The sequence below is a fragment of the Girardinichthys multiradiatus genome, chromosome 18 (genome assembly GCF_021462225.1).
Source record: "Girardinichthys multiradiatus isolate DD_20200921_A chromosome 18, DD_fGirMul_XY1, whole genome shotgun sequence".
In the NCBI taxonomy this organism is placed as follows: Eukaryota; Metazoa; Chordata; class Actinopteri; order Cyprinodontiformes; family Goodeidae; genus Girardinichthys; species Girardinichthys multiradiatus.
The window spans coordinates 15,272,433-15,290,714 of NC_061810.1; the positions used below are offsets into that span (position 1 = coordinate 15,272,433).

At 37.8% G+C, this 18,282-nt stretch overlaps 2 protein-coding genes across 6 annotated transcripts in view; one reads left to right on the top strand and one right to left on the bottom strand.

Annotated features, from left to right (window-relative positions):
* Window positions 1–240: 240 nt before the first annotated feature.
* Window positions 241–11,181, bottom strand: LOC124884256 (toll-interleukin 1 receptor (TIR) domain containing adaptor protein). Of its 2 annotated transcripts, XM_047392078.1 has the most exons (4): window positions 11,050–11,181; window positions 10,559–10,834; window positions 1,289–1,882; window positions 241–781 (listed from the first exon to the last, which is right to left on the bottom strand). In XM_047392078.1, exons 2-4 carry the CDS (start codon window positions 10,644–10,646, stop codon window positions 597–599), a joined length of 867 nt encoding a protein of 288 aa, XP_047248034.1. In that variant the 5' UTR covers window positions 10,647–10,834; window positions 11,050–11,181; the 3' UTR covers window positions 241–596. The 2 variants fall into 2 exon arrangements, with proteins under 2 accessions (XP_047248034.1, XP_047248035.1); XM_047392079.1 differs by lacking the exons at window positions 10,559–10,834; window positions 11,050–11,181 and adding an exon at window positions 5,134–6,810.
* The window catches only part of st3gal4 (ST3 beta-galactoside alpha-2,3-sialyltransferase 4), a 39,279-nt gene continuing 32,170 nt past the window's right edge, over window positions 11,174–18,282 (top strand). The window contains exon 1 of one of the 4 annotated variants that reach the window (XM_047392075.1): window positions 11,174–11,404. The gene's annotated coding sequence lies outside the window, so the exon portion shown is untranslated. Of the gene's footprint in view, window positions 11,405–17,148; window positions 17,251–18,282 lie in introns of those variants that run through there. The other 3 variants (XM_047392073.1, XM_047392077.1, XM_047392074.1) reach the window with 3 other exon arrangements.

Genomic DNA, 18,282 nt, shown 5'->3' on the forward strand with positions numbered 1-18,282 from the left:
TGTCAGATCCATCTGTTAACATATCCAAGTCTTGCAAATTGCTTGTTTTTTCCACCCTTTGTTTTTCTTCTCAAAGACCAACATCTCATGAGCTTACCTGCTTCCTGTTGGCTTTTGGGTTAAACTCCATGACTGCATCCAGGATAGGCCATTAAGGACGCACAGAGAAAATTTAAAGTTTAAACAGATGAAAAATGATTCAAAAGTCACTTTTCAACAAACTGAACACCACACAAAAGCTTGAAATCTGATATATATTTTATTGAGATAATTCTGAGACTCACATTTTATTAAAAAAATAATAATAACCTTATCTCTTAATTCTTGCTCCAGGCGAAACTTAAACACATAATTGCATAGCCTGATGTGGGTGTTTCTTGCTCTATTTCTTTAGATCTGCTAAGGAAAATAAGCCACTATGCTGTGCAAAGAGAATGTATCATCCTCAACACACACGCACAGATATAACAAAGATTGTCCTTAGAGCTTAACAGTTCTTCAAAACAATGCAGGGCATGATCCAAGGGGATCTGGAATATGTGTGTAGTCATCCGCAGCAGTGTGTTTAGTGCACCATATATTTAATTTAGTCTTGGTCACAGCAAATGTCTGATGCTTTCATCTCTCTGCTGTATCCCTTTAAGTGGAGTAGACGTCTCCACAGGGTTTTGCAATGACATCACGTTGCTTTCTTGCATACGGTCTCTTCCATCTGATCCACTGCTTGAGCCGCCCAGGCTGCAACTCAGTTTCTTTTCGTTTTCTATCAGCTTCTCCAGATCTAAGACATACAAATGCTGTTAGATTTCATCCACCACAGAATGGGATTTAATGCAGCCAAGCTCTTTTTCACTTTCTTTTGTGACTAAAAGACCAAAAGTGTAACTCCTAGTAGAGTGAATGTTTATTTAAACATATTTCATGAGTCTAGTAATGCATTTCACCTATTTTGTTAACTTATGTCTTATGTCAAAACTATGAGGCCTTCGCATAAAACAAATTTTTACTTCTGAAGGCCATTTTATTTAAGCAAATGAAAGTTAAGTTTGCTTGAAATTAACAGTAAGTCTTATAGATTTCTATTTGTAAAAAAAATGAAATCTATATATCTTTTTCATCCTACTTCACAATTATGAACTACTTTGTGTTAGTCTATCTAATAAAATCTCAATAAAATACATTAAAATCTGTGGTTGTAATACGGGAAAATGTAAATAAATTCAGAAGTGTGAATACTTGAGCAAGACACTGTTTGTTGGCTGCCAAATATCTTGTTTTCATTACTTACAACTTTGTACGGTCTTGTTAATGACACTAAAGCCATAGTCAGGATTCCTGCTCAGATCAATGTAGTAGTAGAACCTCAGTTCCTGTGGGTACTGAGAGTGGGCTAGGCCCTGAAGCAGCGGTATCATCCTATTGGACATGGGTCCCTCTGCCAGGGCCTGGTGCATCATGTAACTGCACCAACCATCCTGCAGAAAGCTGGGAGTGATGAGCAGAACCCGTATGTGGCTATTCTCCACGGCCTTGCAAAATTCTGTGGATATGGCACCTCCTGGACAGGAGTCCCTGTGCCACAGAAAGCACCTGAGGCTACGGGGCGGAGTCTCAAGGAACAAAACCAGGCGTGTGGCCTCCTCAATGTCTCTCTGGGCTGAGCTGTGGCACACAAACACGTCATATTTCCGTTTCCATCTCAGCTCTGAACTAAGACCAACCTTTAATCGCTCTGGTTTAGTAAGTGCTGTTCCTTCTGACGATGCAGATGAAGATGGTTCAGATTCAATGCTGGTGGATGTTGCTAGTTTTTCACCTGTTATGTCTTTCTCGTTTTCCGTTGATGATGCTTTTCTAGATTTAAACAGTTTTTGGAACCACCCTGAAAAGAAAATGGAATTAAAAAAATGCATTTAGGACTTGGTCACTTATATTCAACTACAGTACAGACCAAACGTTTGGACGCACCTTCTCATTCAAAGAGTTATCTTTATTTTCACGACTATGAATATTGTAGAATATTAATTAACACGTGGAATTATATACTGAACAAAAAAGTGTGAAACAACTGAAAATATGTCTTATATTCTAAGTTCTTCAAAGTAGCCACCTTTTGCTTTGATTACTGCTCAAAACACTCTTGGCATTCTGTTGATGAGCTTCAAGAGGTAGTCACCTGAAATGGTTTTCACTTCACAGGTGTGCCCTGTCAGGTTTAATAAGTGGGATTTCAAGCCTTATGAATGGGGTTGGGACCATTTATTTCAGTTGTGTTGTGCAGGAGGTGGATACAGTACACAGCTGATAGTCCCACTGAATAGACTGAATTTGTATTATGGCAAGAAAATAGCAGCTAAGTAAAGAAAAACGAGTGGCCATCATTACTTTAAGAAATGAAGGTCAGTCAGTCCGAACAATTGGGAAAACTTTGAAAGTGTCCCGAAGTGCAGTCGCAAAAACCATCAAGCGCTACAAAGAAACTGGCTCACATGAGGACCGCCCCGGGAAAGGAAGACCAAGAGTTACCTCTGCTGCGGACGATAAGTTCATCCGAGTCACCAGTCTCAGAAATCGCAGGTTAACAGTAGCTCAGATTAGAGAACAGGTCAATGCCACACAGAGTTCTAGCAGCAGAACCATCTCTAGAACAACTGTTAAGAGGAGACTGTGTGAATCAGGCCTTCATGGTAAAATAGCTGCTAGGAAACCACTGCTGAGGACAGGCAACAAGCAGAAGAGACTTGTTTGGGCTAAAGAACACAAGGAATGGATATTAGACCAGTGGAAATCTGTGCTTTGGTCTGATGAGTCCAAGTTTGAGATCTTTGGTTCCAACCACCATGTGTTTGTGCGGCGCAGAAGAGGTGATCGGATGGACTCTACATGCCTGGTTCCCACCGTGAAGCATGGAGGAGGAGGTGTGATGGTGTGGGGGTGCTTTGCTGGTGACACTGTTGGGTATTTATTCAAAATTGAAGGCGTACTGAACCAGCATGGCTACCACAGCATCTTGCAGCGGCATGCTGTTCCATCCGGTTTGCGTTTAGTTGGACCATCATTTATTTTTCAACAGGACAATTCAGTTCAAAGATACTTTATTGATCCCCGAGGGGAAATTAGAATTTCAGTACAACCCATCCAAACATACATCATGACACAAGACAAGGGGGGACGGGTCACCGAGGCTTTGCTGCCCACTCACAGGCGCTGCCCTTGTTAGATGAGAAAAGAGGCCACATTAGGTAAGTAGAGGGAAAAAAATCATATTTCACACTTTATCCTTAGCAGGATAAAGTTTGAGATTGCAAAAAACCTCAGCACAAAGAAGCAACAAGTTTACAAAACAACATCATGCCGGGAACGGTGAAGGTGGTGTGAGGGGGTGCATATGTTTATCTTGAGCATGTGTGTGTGTGCAAGTGAGTGTGTGCAAATAAGTCCATGAAGCAATGTCCCAGAGGCCATTGTCCTTGATGGTATGTTGGAATGTTCATCAACCGGCCACAAAGTTCTGAGCAGGTCCACAGATGTCCTCAGGGAAGAGAGGGGGCAGAGGGAGCAGAGCGTCATGTTTACATAACTTCCAGGAGAGATTGAAGATAGCCAGCCATCAAGGCCGTGCAGGTGAGCCAGATTCAGAAAAACAACAATTATTTGGGTTAGGCTGACTCTTAATGTTCCGTCAACCTTGAGAGTCTCGCTGGTGCTTCTCAAAGGCGAATCCAAACAGCCAAATTCCTTGTCTTTCGCCAGATCGGAGCGAACAACTTTCTCCTAGATTTATCCCATTTCACCCCTGAGTCCAGGAACCGCAACCTGCCTGCGATCCTGTGTAAAGATCACATCCAGTCTGTGATTCAGCTCACGTAACATCTCAGTCTGAGTGCTGATCGCCCTGAAGATCCCATCACACATGCCAGGCAGCCTCACAATTGCCAGAACAGCTGCTGACATTCTCCAAATTTCTCGATATGCCAGGTAACCGCTGACTCCAAAAAAGCAGAAATCCTGATATCAAATATCCAATTATATACATATCTTCCACGTCCTCGACTGACATCATCGACAAACACACAATCCTCCACTTCTGCCAGGAGTCCATAGTGTATCCAGAGAAAAACGTCTAGTCCGGACAAGTGGGCTCTCCTTCACCCTGTCTTCTCGTCGAGAAAATTTAATCAATTGCATTGAGAGACCAGCTGACCAAATCCATAACTCAGAATTTGGAAGATATGCAAAAAGAGGCTCCAAAAAGAAGACAAGACACAGAGCTGAAGCAGGGCAGATATGGGAGGGTTGCGGGAGACAGAGAAATAGCGTCCTCCTCCACCAAGAGCAGAAAGAAAAGAATGACCCCAAACACACCTCCAGGTTGTGTAAGGGCTATTTGACCAAGAATGAGAGTGATGGGGTGCTGCGCCAGATGACCTGGCCTCCACGGCTGTTGTCAAGGTTGAAGAAATCAATAGTAGTTTTAATCATCGGTCAGTTTTGACCCAGAATCTTCTGCTAGAAAACCAATGACGAAGAGGAATTTTTCTTCTTCAGCATCTTTGAGATTAACAAAAGAAGTATTCAAGTTTCAAACTAGCCTATAGCCAGAGTCCAGGAACACTGGAAACAGTGGCTGTGGAAACTAGATGACCTCACCATCTGAAGGCGTTGGTGACCAAATGCTTAAGTGCTGTGACAAAGTAATAGTGTAAGGGAGTGCACACTTATGTAGCCAAAAAAATGCAACGATGCTGTTCACTGTTTTTTTTTTTTGTTGTTGAACGAATAATTTATTATTCATGGTCATGTTTTTTTTACGTTACAAGCTCCTGGCATCTTAACAGGGGTGTGTAAATACACAGAGAGCTCTCTTACCCTATGCATGGAGATCCGTGTACTTTCAGTTTTTCTTTCAACTGAATCTGTACAGTTTCTTGTAAATCCTTCACAGCCTGGCTACAGGACAAGTTGTGAATTACAGTTTACACCATGTAACACACAGCCAATTCATACCTTCTGATTTTCTGAAAGTCATCAACAACTTAAAGAACCCATGTACTTCTCAAATTTCCAAGGACAGAAAAAATTAAAAAAAGTTGATATGTAAAAATAAAAAAAACTTAACATCCAATAACTTACCATGCATGTTGTTAATACCATGATGTCTGTTGTCCTTCTCTCCAAAATCTTTTCAGTAAATAGATACCTGACGCAATTTCATGTAGCCTCCATTTGGTTAACTCATGTTAATCTGAGTTACTTTAGCTAAACAAACAGCAGAAAGCGCAAAGTAACTGACATCACCCCGAAAGAAGAGGAAGTTACTGTTTGCTGGAAGAGACACCCGGACATGTGCCGTAAATTTTCAAATGCAAAGTCAGTTCTAGCTTTATGCATCACTGACAATGCAGTTATCCCTTAGGTAGAGTAAGTAAATGCACAGAAAAGTAAAAATTGATTTTTGTATCTTTTATCGTTTGAGTAAAGCTCTTAATCACAAAAACAAAATAAAAAAACAACTTAAATACATTCTCTTTTAAATTTCATTCCACCTTGAATACACATTCACAGGGAGGAAAAGGAAACCACAGGTTTTCGCATGCACCTTTACAGGAAGCTTGGTCTCAAATTTGCAGAGTCTAAATTTAAATAATTTCACAAGTCACACTGTTTTAATGATTGCTTTGCAGAGCCTGCTTGGTCAACTTAGTCGTAAAAACACAATAGCTTTTACATCTGTGAAATGTTGCATATGATCAAGGCTTTTATTTCAATTTTACACCATATCTTTATTATAGAACATTTAGTTAATTTCAGTTAAACATTGCCATGAAGTAGTCTAAATATACCACATTTCAAAAAGAGTCTAGAGGGCGATATTCCTAATGCTTTGACAAGCAGCCAGACATTAAATGATGAAAACAGGCTAAATTAACTGCTCTGCAAGGCCAACAATGTTGTTGGGGTGGAAGCTGACTCTGGCAGATTTACAGATTTTGATTCGGAGCAGTTCAAGGTCAGTCAGCACCTCACACCCAGTCCACGACATGTGTCAATCCCTACAACATCAGAATCAACTTTATTGGCCAAGTTTGTGTGCACAAACAAGGAATTGGACTTTGGTCTCTATCCCTCACATTGTATATCAACATAAGTCTCAACAACAACCACAATTAGGACAAAGAACAGTATGTGTGTGTGTCTGCCTGTGTGTGTGTGTGTATGTGTGTGCGAATGATAAAAAGCAATGTACTGAATCTCAATGTGTAATAGTCATGGACAAGAAGGTGTAGATTAGGAATCTCAAGATCTCATGTTTACTTTTACATATGATGAGATTTTTTTGCTGCTCCAGTAGCTGTCGGAAGCCATTGTTCTCAACCAGAAAAAGAATAACTGCTTCCTCTGGATGGAAGGGTCTGTAAACATTACTCAAAGCACAATAACCCAGATACAAGCAGCTGAAATGAACTTCCTCTGAACTTCCCTTTTTTACTTTAGATAACTTAAGAGCTTACTTAAACAATTAAAATCAACCTGAACACAAGTTAAGGGTCAAGATCTGGTTTCAGTTTGTTTAAAAATCCCAACACTGTCCTTGATCCAGAGCAGGCAAACATTTGCTCACCATGAAACTGTAATGTTTATTTTTGGGCAAGAAGACATTTGAAACAAACAATTAGAGATCACACTCTAGATGGTGGCATTATATGACCTAATATATTATTTACGCTTATAATACTAGCCATTAAAAAGTAACTACTGTAAATAACAAAAACGTACTCAGTGTTCAAAATGTCTTGTTAGTGAGTTTCAGTCAGCTGCATTAAACTGTTGTAATTATGAATCTGAGAATATTATTTAATATTTAATATTAATATTTTAATATTTTATCAAATAATATCTGTCTGTTATCTGTTAAGGGTTGTCCTGTGAATACCAGCCCAGTAAGGCGATGGTATTAGGACAAAATAGAAAGGTGTGAGACGAGCTCTGACATTATTGAACAGCATTATCTCTGCACACACATGGAATGAATTCACACAATTTCTTAAAATACAATAATTTATTAACAAAAATAAGTAAACTCAAAGTCAAACATATTTCAATCAACAAACTCTTTACTATGCTAAACAATCCAACTAAACTACCAAGCAGAATTAAAGAATAATGAAGACTAATGGGCTATGTACAATATACACAAGTTGATTAAAGATGATTGGAAATCATGACCAAAAAGAGTGATGCAACATTACCATGCAATGTTTATGTTTGAGAACCAAGGATTATCTTGAAGAATCTGGAAATGAAGTTAAGTTAGTTTTGGAACTAACTTAGGCAATAATCAGCAACATCTAGACAACCCTTCACAATGCAAGATCAGATTAAATATTATTTTAATAAAATAATGTTCTAAATAATGATCTGCTGAATAAAACCAACCTCCTGGATGACTAATTCTCAACGGAGTCTAATTAGCTGCCTTTATTTATTGAAATAATATTTGAAGAAATATTATTGAGTATTTTGGAAAAGAGCCAAATCTTTCTGGAGAAATGGGGCTTTATGGTGTTTACTTAGTTATCAAATCTAGTAAATGATGTTCAGGGACTATTACTCACTAGCTTGAAAACCAACAACCTTTCTTTTGAATAGTCTTTAGTCCTAGCAAACAGGTGTTCTTAGCATTAGCAGTTAAGCTAACAAAGAAGCGGATAGCTTAGCACCAGAATCAACACATACCTTTAAAATACCAGGGTTAATAAAAGGGTTAAAATGCATAAGCGCGGACGGCGCGTTATGAGTGACCTTCTGTTTAAAATTACCCTTCAAATAAAGTTTATCTTAACTTTAAAACATACAAAGAACACAAACCGGCCTGTGTGCTACAGATAGCATGCCACAGATAGCATGCTAGAACAAAGATAGCCGGGTTCCACAAAACAAACTTCATAACATGAAAACGTTTAGATCATTTCATCAGTCAGTCAGTCATTTTCTACCGCTTATTCCATAGTGGGTCGCAGGGGAGCTGGTGCCTATCTCCAGCAGTCTATGGGCGAGAGGCAGGGTACACCCTGGACAAGTCGCCAGTCCATCATTAGATCATTTCATCCTAAACCTATCTGTTAATCCGCCCAAACCGGCTCGCTCGGTCCGTCAACCAGCTGTTTGTTACCGTAAACACGGTTGTGCAGGCCGTGGTCCTTCCTTCAGACTCGGCTTGTAGAAACAGCTTCTCTGCCGGGGATTTCTCTTGAACACCGCTTGCGTCTGCGGGGCCTCGGAGAGACAATCAAGTAATACTTGTACCTTAATTATCCCGTTCATGAATGAAAATACCGGATACACAGACAGTATTTCATTCTACTTAATTTTGCATATGATCGATGATCGTATGGCTTTGGATCCAGTTAAATCTGTCTTTTTGCCAGGAAAAGACATCAGCGTGCTTTGTTTCCCTCCTATCCCGATGGTCATCGGTGTGGAAGAGAAAGACTTGTGGAAAGGTGGGGGCTTATATGCAGGCAGTGTCATCGTGGAAAGTCCTCTGCTAACTCCCCCCCCCCCCCCCCCTTCAGAGTTTAATGTTTAAATCCATGGCTGTAGGTCCCAACAAAACCCACGACCAACAAGATTCTTAGATGTTGGTGTATCTGTGAGAAATAAGTTGACTGGGATTGAAGGGTTGACACAGTTTGTTAAAATTAGCCAAGGATGGCTGATCTGGAAGAGTTCAATAGCTCAGCCAAGGTATTTGGGTATGTCCGGATCAGCATGCATGAGCAAAGTTCAAAGTGCATAGAGGATCAATGGCAGCCTCTAAGACATGTTTTCATGTGGCTTTTCTCAGGTTTAAAAGCAAGCAGGATTTATCTGTTGTTGGGTAGAAACTACCCTCAGGACTCTGTGAGATGGCTGAGACCCCTCTCCTCACAACAGGCGTTTTGTTGTCAAGAAACAGATGTGACATACAGGAAAGTGTGAAGGATGGATCTCGGAAGCAGCTGGCAGCAACGTTTCCATGCGGCAGTTGCAGATTTCTTGTAAAAGTGTGTTTTAGAAGCAAATTAAAAAGTTTTGTTTTAGACACATCATCAGTGTGAAAAAAAAGGAAATATATGAAATTATTGAAATATACAAAAATGTTTGAAATACAGGTCCTTGCAAGGAATTCATGCCCCTTAAACTTAGTCACATTACAAAACATAAGTATGTTTATATAACAGAAATGAAACATTTATATCCACTATAATTCACTAGTTTGTGTTTTTTTGAACAAAAATTCAAATAAAATGCCTTGAAGTTTTTGGTTGCAATGTGATGAAACTTTAAAAATGTACATTTAAAAACCTGAAATCTATAATGTGCATCTGTATTCGGTGTTACTGTATCTACTGTCATATTCAATAAATCAGAATATTATTGAAAAGTTTATTTTGAATTGAATTTATTTCACTAACTCATTTCACTAACTGAAGCACATTATATAGATTAATTGAACACAGACTGATGTTTTGAGCTTTTAATTCTGAGAGTTGTGATGATTTTCTGCTTGCAGCAAATGAAAACACAACTTTAAGATTAGAGTATTATGTCAGACCAATAAGACAATAAAACATTTCTAATACAGAAATTTGGGCTCTTTGAAAATTATTTTCAAAAGGTAATTTTAATTTGACAAATGAGCCTCATCAGCATGCAAATTCTAATTATCACGTTAAACTTTGTACATCTGAACTTTAACTAACACACTAACACAAGGATATGCTTGAAACTCATTCCATTGTCTTCATAGGTCTCATGGTTCCTTCTCGTAATAATGCTTTCCTTGCCTATCGTGTCAGTTTAAACTGAAAGCTATCTCTTAGTTGGTTTACGGTTGTGCTGTACTTTATCTTTTAAAATAATGGATTGAATGGTGCTCAGTGACTTATTTAAAGTGTGAGATATTTTAATCTATCTAACCCTGCTATAAACTTCTTTACAACCCTATCCCTGACCTGTCAGCTTTGTTCAAAGAAAAGCTGTATTTATACTGAGATTGTAGACTCTATTTGCTAATTAGGTGACTTCTAATGGCAGCTGATGGCACTCAATTTTATTTAGGAGTACAAAAGTAAAAGGGAAGTGAATACAAATGGGCACCACACTTTTCAGATGTTTCTATGAAAACCATGTATGTCTCATCTTTTCACACATAATTATCCTCCTCTTTTGTGTTGGCTTAAAACATAAAATCCCCAAAAAATACATTGTAATGTGTTACAATGTGAATAGGTTAAGTGGGTAGAAATACTTTTGCAAAGCACTGCAGTTTTATTATTTTTTTTTACACATTTATCTCTTAAGGCCTTAATATTAGGTTAATCATAAGCATGTGGAGAACTGTTAGGAACAAATTTACATATTTAAAAACGTCTTCATATGTGCATTAAATCAAATCAAATCACTTAACTTATCTCAGAGGTGCAATTTAAAGCAAGGTGTAGCAACAATTTTACAGAAACAAGAAAATACAGCACACTATAAGAGAAAAACAAAAAAAAGATGCATTACTTACTGTCATCCCGAAGTGACAAAAAAGTTGAATGTTTATTAGTAAAACGAGTCAACCATGTATGTGTAGAGGACCAGGCTGAAGGGGTCATAAGTGATCGTTTCTAAAAAAGTTGTTGTAAAATCCGTTTGGTCTGTTCGATTCATTCCAGCAGAGCTGCTGCTCCTGCTACTGCTGCCAAAAATGATAGGCAGAAAAATACAAACGTGTGATGAGTCAGCTCTAACCAGTTGCCGCCAACATGAATGCACATGCAGTGAAATCAGCATCGTTTTACACCTAAGGAAAAAAAAAAAAAGTCCACCACTCAGCCATCAGAAATACAAGAGTTGTTCTAAAGCAAAATATAAGATTTTATAGGCGCCACAGTAGTGTCAAATAACAAGGCAGTACAAGCCAAACACTGTTTACTTCATTTATGCGTGATGTATACCCGTAAATTTAAAATTACTCAAAGTTTATTCAAATTATACTTCTGTAAACAATATTATCACCGTTTCCTACGCCTAAGGGTGCGCATGCGTCCAATGGCCTACTAAAAGAAAAAAAAAAAACAAGAGGTATTCGCTGTTGAGAGAGAGAGACTTATAGTAAACCGCTATCTGTTGGCAACATTCACATCAACCAGCCAGGGTGTGAGCCAGCCTGAGTGTTGCTCGTAATGCGATAAGCTTTTTATTTCCACGGCATCTCCACTTCTGCCACTCGCATGTCAAGACTACAGGCACGTTTTTCCTCGTCTTTTCCCCACACAAGAGGACGTCCACCAAAGCACCGTGAACCAGGTTGCAACATCAACCCCTGCAGATCGGAGAAGGTCTTCTGCGTGGATTAGGTCGCATCTCGCTGGTAAGTGGGGGCGATTTTAACCGCCTTAAGTCGGGCAGGGAGGAGCCCCCCTGCTCGGGGTGTTGGAGGAGTAGCGTGTAGAGACAGATGAAGCAAAGATGATTATTTCTGATCACAACAAAAGAATGATGCCAGTCTAGTGTGTTGGGCACTAAATATATATATATATATATATATATATATATATATATATATATATATATATATATATATATATATATATATATATATATATATATATTTAAATAGACAGATATATTTAATTTAATTTATACTTGAACATATAAACAAAGATCCGCAGTAAACTTTGGACTGAAAGTTAAAATCTTCCGTTTATGAAATGTATTTTTCTGCAGTTGTAGCTATCAGGTTGTGAAAGTTTGGAAGAGGAACTTCCCTGGCATTCTTATATAAGCAATTTTGAGGCTTGCAATTTAAAACCGTTCTCTTGTTGCTTATTTTTGCCTAAACAAATAACTGTTTATAATACACTAATAATTCAGGGATTAACTCTCAGATGGAAATCTAGAACAATGAAGCTGAAATAGTAGTGGTAAAATAAAACAACTCTTATGACCCTTAAGAAATACATTCTTACCTTTGTTTCTTAACAGGAGGAAGGATGCAAGTTTCTTTTAAATTGAGATCTTTAGGAAGGACATCTAATTATTTATGTAACTCAGACAGATGGTTCTCTACTGTATATTAGTCTTCCAGAAATGATCTCTTAAGTGATGAGATTTTGTTCCTGCCAGGCCTTGTGCCACTAATATTCTGAGCCGTATCAGTTGGATCTTTATTAGACATGACACAGCGCAACATGTCAAAGTTACAAAGTTTAATACTTGTGAGTGAAAGCTTTGTGAAACAGGGGTTATTGACATCTGCTGTCCCAGCAGAGCATACCAAAAGTCTGACTATAACAGAAACTCTGGGGAAAGTTGTTTTGGTTGTAGCTGTTTCCAGAGGTTTTTAGTACTGATTGTGGTCATAATACAAAAATGTAAAACTCGATACCCATGCTCTTAAAATGACACAGTTCTTGACACTGGTTTCTTTCTTATACAATTCTGAAATAGTGTGACAGTATTTATATCAAAGTGGGGGTCAGGACCCCCTGGGGGGTCGCGATACACCAGATGGGAAATCACGATTTTTAGAATCATCATGATGAGACAGTTGAGGGTGTATGGAGGGCCAAAAGGGACAAATTAAATAAATTACTTTAAAATTGAATAAATAAACGTGAATTTCCCGTGAAATAAATACATGTATCATGACATTTCATTAATTAGTTAAATAATAATAAAAAATATAAATAATCAAATGTCATTTTAAAAATAATACATTAATTTAAAAATACATATAATTATTTCACTCTATATTTTATAAATAAAATAGAGTGTAAAAAGTGTGGGGTTTGCCAGTCTCTGGCACTGTTATTTTTGGGGTCACAGGCTGAAAAGTTTGGGAACCTCTAATTTAGATAACACTAGATAACGCTAGAATTGTTAATATCCTTGAATGAAGTATGTACTTCAGATTTAGTGGAACAAGTAATAGAAAAACTGTTTTCTTAAAATGTTGCTAAAAGTCTGGTGTATTAGGCACGCCGGTGGTGCATGGGTGAAATGCTCTACCCATATTCAGAGGCTTTAGTCCTCGACGCAGCCATCTCAAGTTCGAATCCCAGCCCAGGCGATCATTGCTGCATGCCTTCCCCCTCTCTTCACCTCTTTTCTGTCCCCTCACTGTCATAAAAACTGTAAAAATAAATACCACTAGTGCCACAAAAAGCATTAAAAAAGTCTTGTCCATGCAAAAAGAATTAGCAACAGCCCTGTTCAGATTTTCTGTTTCTTGTAATTTTACATGTTTTCTTTGGTGATTAATTAGAGTCAGCAGGGTGGGTTCTGAATTTTTTTTGGTCAACTTCTCAGATGGACTCTGGACCTTTAACCTGTTAAGCCCTAAGGGGTTTTAGAGCAATTTCCGCCTGAAATTACATACCTTAAATAAATCAAGTATAGCTCCACAACTACAAGGTCTACATGCAAAGTTGTGGTACCTGTGTAAAGGTAAGACATAAATGAATATATTTTAGTGGAACCACTGTTGCAACCCTTACTATGTATGATTTATTCATGATTAAACACAGAAAATGTTATATTTATAAACAGCCACTGGTGTTGATGAGTTGCTCAGAGGGTTTTTATACATTGTTTCGAAACAAATTATTGTCACGTAATTAGGTAAATTTATGCCTAATTACAAAGTATATTAAAATCTAAAACATGTATATCATAATATAATAAATAAATCACAAAGAAATTAGAAGTAAATTAATTAAGAAAATTAATAAGTGCCACGAATAATTATTTTAAACAAACACATATGCTCACTATTTTTTGCTGCTCAATGCACACATTAGATCTTTTCAATTCAATTCAGTTTTATTTATATAGCGCCAATTCACAACACATGTTGTCTCAAGGCACTTCACAACAGTCAGGTACATACATTTAAATTAATCCTAACAATTGAACGGTGCAGTCGGAGTTAGCTTTTTATTCAAATTGGATAAAACGTTTTTCTATCTAAGGAAACCCAGCAGATTGCATCCAGTCAGTGACTTGCAGCATTCACTCCTCCTGGATGAGGGAGGAGGGATTGTTCTCCCAAAGTTTGCAAAACAAACACGACCTGCCGCTGATGCTCCCTTGTCATGACATAGCCTGTTGTTAAACAATACTTCAGTCAATTTACCAATGAAGCCTTTTTCTGCAATATGCTGAAAAAAAAGTATTTTGTAGATGATTTTGTTGTTGTCAGATAAGTTGCAGCCAAAATCAAATTGATTACTTACACAAACCTAGTAGCATTCTGTTTTTACATTTGTCTTCATACTTCATTTCTTCCATCTGTCTCTATGTATACTGGATTTTAGATTAAATTCCTTAAAAAGTGCCCTCATTCACATTCAGCTGTGATAAAGTACAATCATAAAAAAAGACGTGTCATGTACTTTAAGAGAGGTAGTAATTATATATACACCACAGCACATGTAATTTTACTCATATCAAAACAAAATGCACCAGACAACATGTTCTTTATTTATGTGTTTAGAGAGAAAAGAGAGTTTTCAGTACTTGACCTGCAGGTCCCCATTCAGAGCCAGTCAATAGAAATTTGAATGGTTTATATCCCTTGAACCACTGATTTCAGATTTGAAGAAATAAAAGAAACAAAATACAATAAAACCAATCAAACATGGTTAATTATATACTTAATGAAATGAGTAGTTTTGTCATTATCCACAGGTGCTTGGGTTTTGGTTTTCTTTTGTGTTAGTGTTTTCTTCATTTGCTTGTTGTTTTTTTATGTTCTAATTGTTTTTGCCATATACACATGTTCATTTTGCCATTAGGATTTTGCCATGTTATTTCATATCTTTGTGTTTAGTGTCTTGGTTTATTGTTGTGTTCTGTTCGTTGTACATTTAGATTTATTTCTTTTAGATCTCTGTAAGACTTTACCCTTTGGTTAAGTCGTTTTCTTGTGTCTTAGTTTAGCCCCATTAGTCTGCCGCTCTAAGTTTTCTTGCTTTCCTTCTGCCTCAGCTGCTCCACATTGACCCCTGTTTAACTCACCTGCATTCAGTGTCATTCTCAACTCTTCCCTGAGTACATTAGCTTAGTTGTGGTTGTTCTTTGCTGGATATTCTAGTTACACTGCTTGATTCTCTGCCTGTTCTTCCTGTGCTACTCCCGTAAGTTTTTGTGGGTGTGGGATAGCTTCAAACCCACAAACTTGACAAATTGTCCTTTGGTATTTTAAAGTATTTACAATCTGCTGGATATTAGGAAGAAGAGTGATTTAAGTTTCAGACCTAAAACCAAGAATACCTTCTGTTTAGTTTATTCAGCCAACCCAATATGTACATTGTTTATTTTTACCTATTACTTAATTCAATGTGTGCAACCTTAGACAACCAAAGCATTAAAAGCTGGTTTTAAAGTACATTTGCATGGATTGAAATACACATGTTTTAAAATGAACAGTAATATTTCAGACTAGGCTATAAGAAGGAAAACATTATAGACAGGAAACATGAGGCGGGTGCAGATGTAACGCCTAAGGGCTCTGTTATCGGTTAACCACAGCACACAACGATACTCCTTTTAGTAGCCAGTAGCTGCAGAATCCAAAAAGAAAAGCTTGAATGTTGTAGAAAATGAAGCAAGTTCTACAGTACATTCCACACAGTTTATTTGTCTGCAAAGATGCCTCGTCTCATGCAGATGCTTTAGAAAATCACAATGGGTGAATTAAAGTGAGAAAAATGTCTTAGCACACTGCTCAAAATGTCAGAGGTGGTCAAAAGATTAAGTGTGTTTGACTGGATTAAAATCGTGGATTATAAATCCTCTAGATATTTATATTTTCTATTCTGAAAGAACACACGAGATTTTTATTATTCCGTGTGTCTGTGGTTTAATGGTAGCAGCTGGCAGATGAGAGGATTTTAGAGAAGGTATTTTACTGAAGGTCATAATTTGTCAAGTTTTGTTGCCAGAATGTCACCACCTATACAATCAATCTAGTAAATTACACAACAATCTGTCAGCATGGCATGCTCTGTAAAGTGGCTGTTTGAGGGCCCCATTGCCTCTGTTCAGTAACCGTGATAGGACGGTCTCTCACAATAATTTTTATACCTGATATACAGTGCCTTGCAAAGGTACTCACATTGCTTGCAGTTTTCCACATTTTGTCACCTTGCTACTACAAACTTTATTTATACTGTGGTAGATTAACACATAGTTAGACAGGATGCTGAAGTTGGAGAAAAAGGAAATACAGTTTTAAAAAGGAATCAAACAGTTTGTATTGTTTTGTATTTAGCCCCATTTATGTTGGTATACTTAAATAATATCTAGTGCAACTGTCTGCCTCCAGAAGTCGCCTAATTAGTAAACATAATTCACCTCACAGGAATTTGTTTAATCCATCATTTGCAAGTGGTATATATGCAAACCTAACAATACATGGCTATGAACCTAAACTGACAGACCTGGCAAGGAAACTATTCATCATAGAAAGAAGCAGCCAAGAGGCCCATGGTGTCTCTGGAGGAGCTACAGTGATCTAGAACTCAGGTGGGAGACTGTCTTGGCTAAATAACTTAGTGGTATACTCCACAAATCTGTCCTCAGTGGAAGAGTGACAAATTTGTTAAATTCTTTAAAGAAAGGCAAATGAATTTAGCTCTGCAGTTTGCCACAAACTATGTAGGTGGGACAACAAACCTATAGAAAAGTGCTGTTTTCAGATTTGATGAAAAGTAAACTTTAGGGCCTATGTTTTACACACTATGTGTGGCAAGAAACTAACACCCTGAACTCAACATGCCCGGTGTGAAAAACGAAGGTGGGAGCATGGTGCTGTAGGAATGTGTTTCTTTTGCAGGACAGGGAATCTTGCAGGGTTAACTGGAAGATTAGTGGAGCTATGCCTAGGGCAATCCTGTCAGAAAAGCAGTTTGTGGTGCCAAAAAAGTTGAGACTGGGATGAAGGTTTAACTTCCAGTGGGACAACAACGTAATGGTTTTGATCAGTAGTGTCCAAAGTCCGTACTCAAGGGCCAGTGTCCTGCCAGGTTTTAGATGTTATCCTGATTCAACACATCTGAATCAAATGTCCTCTGGAAAACTAATTAGCATGCTGAGAAGGTAATTCAGACATCTTAATCAGTTGTGTGAAGGCAAGGACAAATCTAAGACAGGTGCTGGATACTCCTGACTCAGATCAAAGCAAATCTGTGTTGGAATGGCCTAGATCTAAAGGTAATCAGTAATTATTGTCAATTCTTGAAATGTGATGTTTTAATATGGTGTCCATACAATTTGAGTGAGCTTGAGCAATTTTACCAAAAGGAGGCAAAATGTCACATTATAAATATGTTAAGCTGTAAGGACTGGCAGCTGTAATAGCAGCACCAGCTACTTCTTCAAACTGGTAAATGGACTGAACACACTTGTCAGGTTTGCATTGGTAAAACATATATAACACCATCTATCATTTTTCTACCACAGAAAGTCATGATGAATTATACTAAACTGTGTGTGGTTGTTACATGACTATGTTTAGTTCAAGCAGGATTAATAATTTTGTAAGGCACTGTATTTCTAAATCCTTTTGGTATAAGTGTCTGAACAGAAAAAAAAACAAATAAAAAAACAGGACATGTAACTATTTTTATATCTGCATTTTTCTGTGATTACACACTTCACAATTAACATGGTTTCTCCTCCCTGGTGCTGAGTAACTGTACAGTTTGCTTTTGCAAGTCTGACAGGAAATGGCTTTAACCAATGAAATACTTACACATATCCAGCAGAGTGCCTTTGAAAAGATTACTTCCAATGTGCTGTTTTTTGGTAGCTGCATGACTCATTTTTAATCACCACACTGTCCTTTTCTTTAAGTGGTCTGTTTACATTGCTGTCTTGACCAATGCTTAGATATACAGAAAGGAAGTATGTATTTGCTGAAGACAAAGTGTTTAAGTAGTTCTTTGACTAATTATTTCTCTCTGCTGGTGCCAGACATCTCCAGTGCCAGTCCGCCCTCTAGAGTGCCTTGCGGTGCTGGATGCCACTCCTTGTTCCAATCTGGCTTCCCTCCAATTCTCTATCCTTGAACACAGTATCACAAGCACTCAGCTGTTGTGTTGCTGTGTGTCTGTTACTTTCTGGGTTGATTGGTGCTTTACGCCTAGGATAGTAAGATAATTAAAAATTGATTATTACTTGAGAGAGGACTTTTAAAAAGAGGTGTTTATAAAACTACCTGGCTTAATTCAAATACTTTTACTA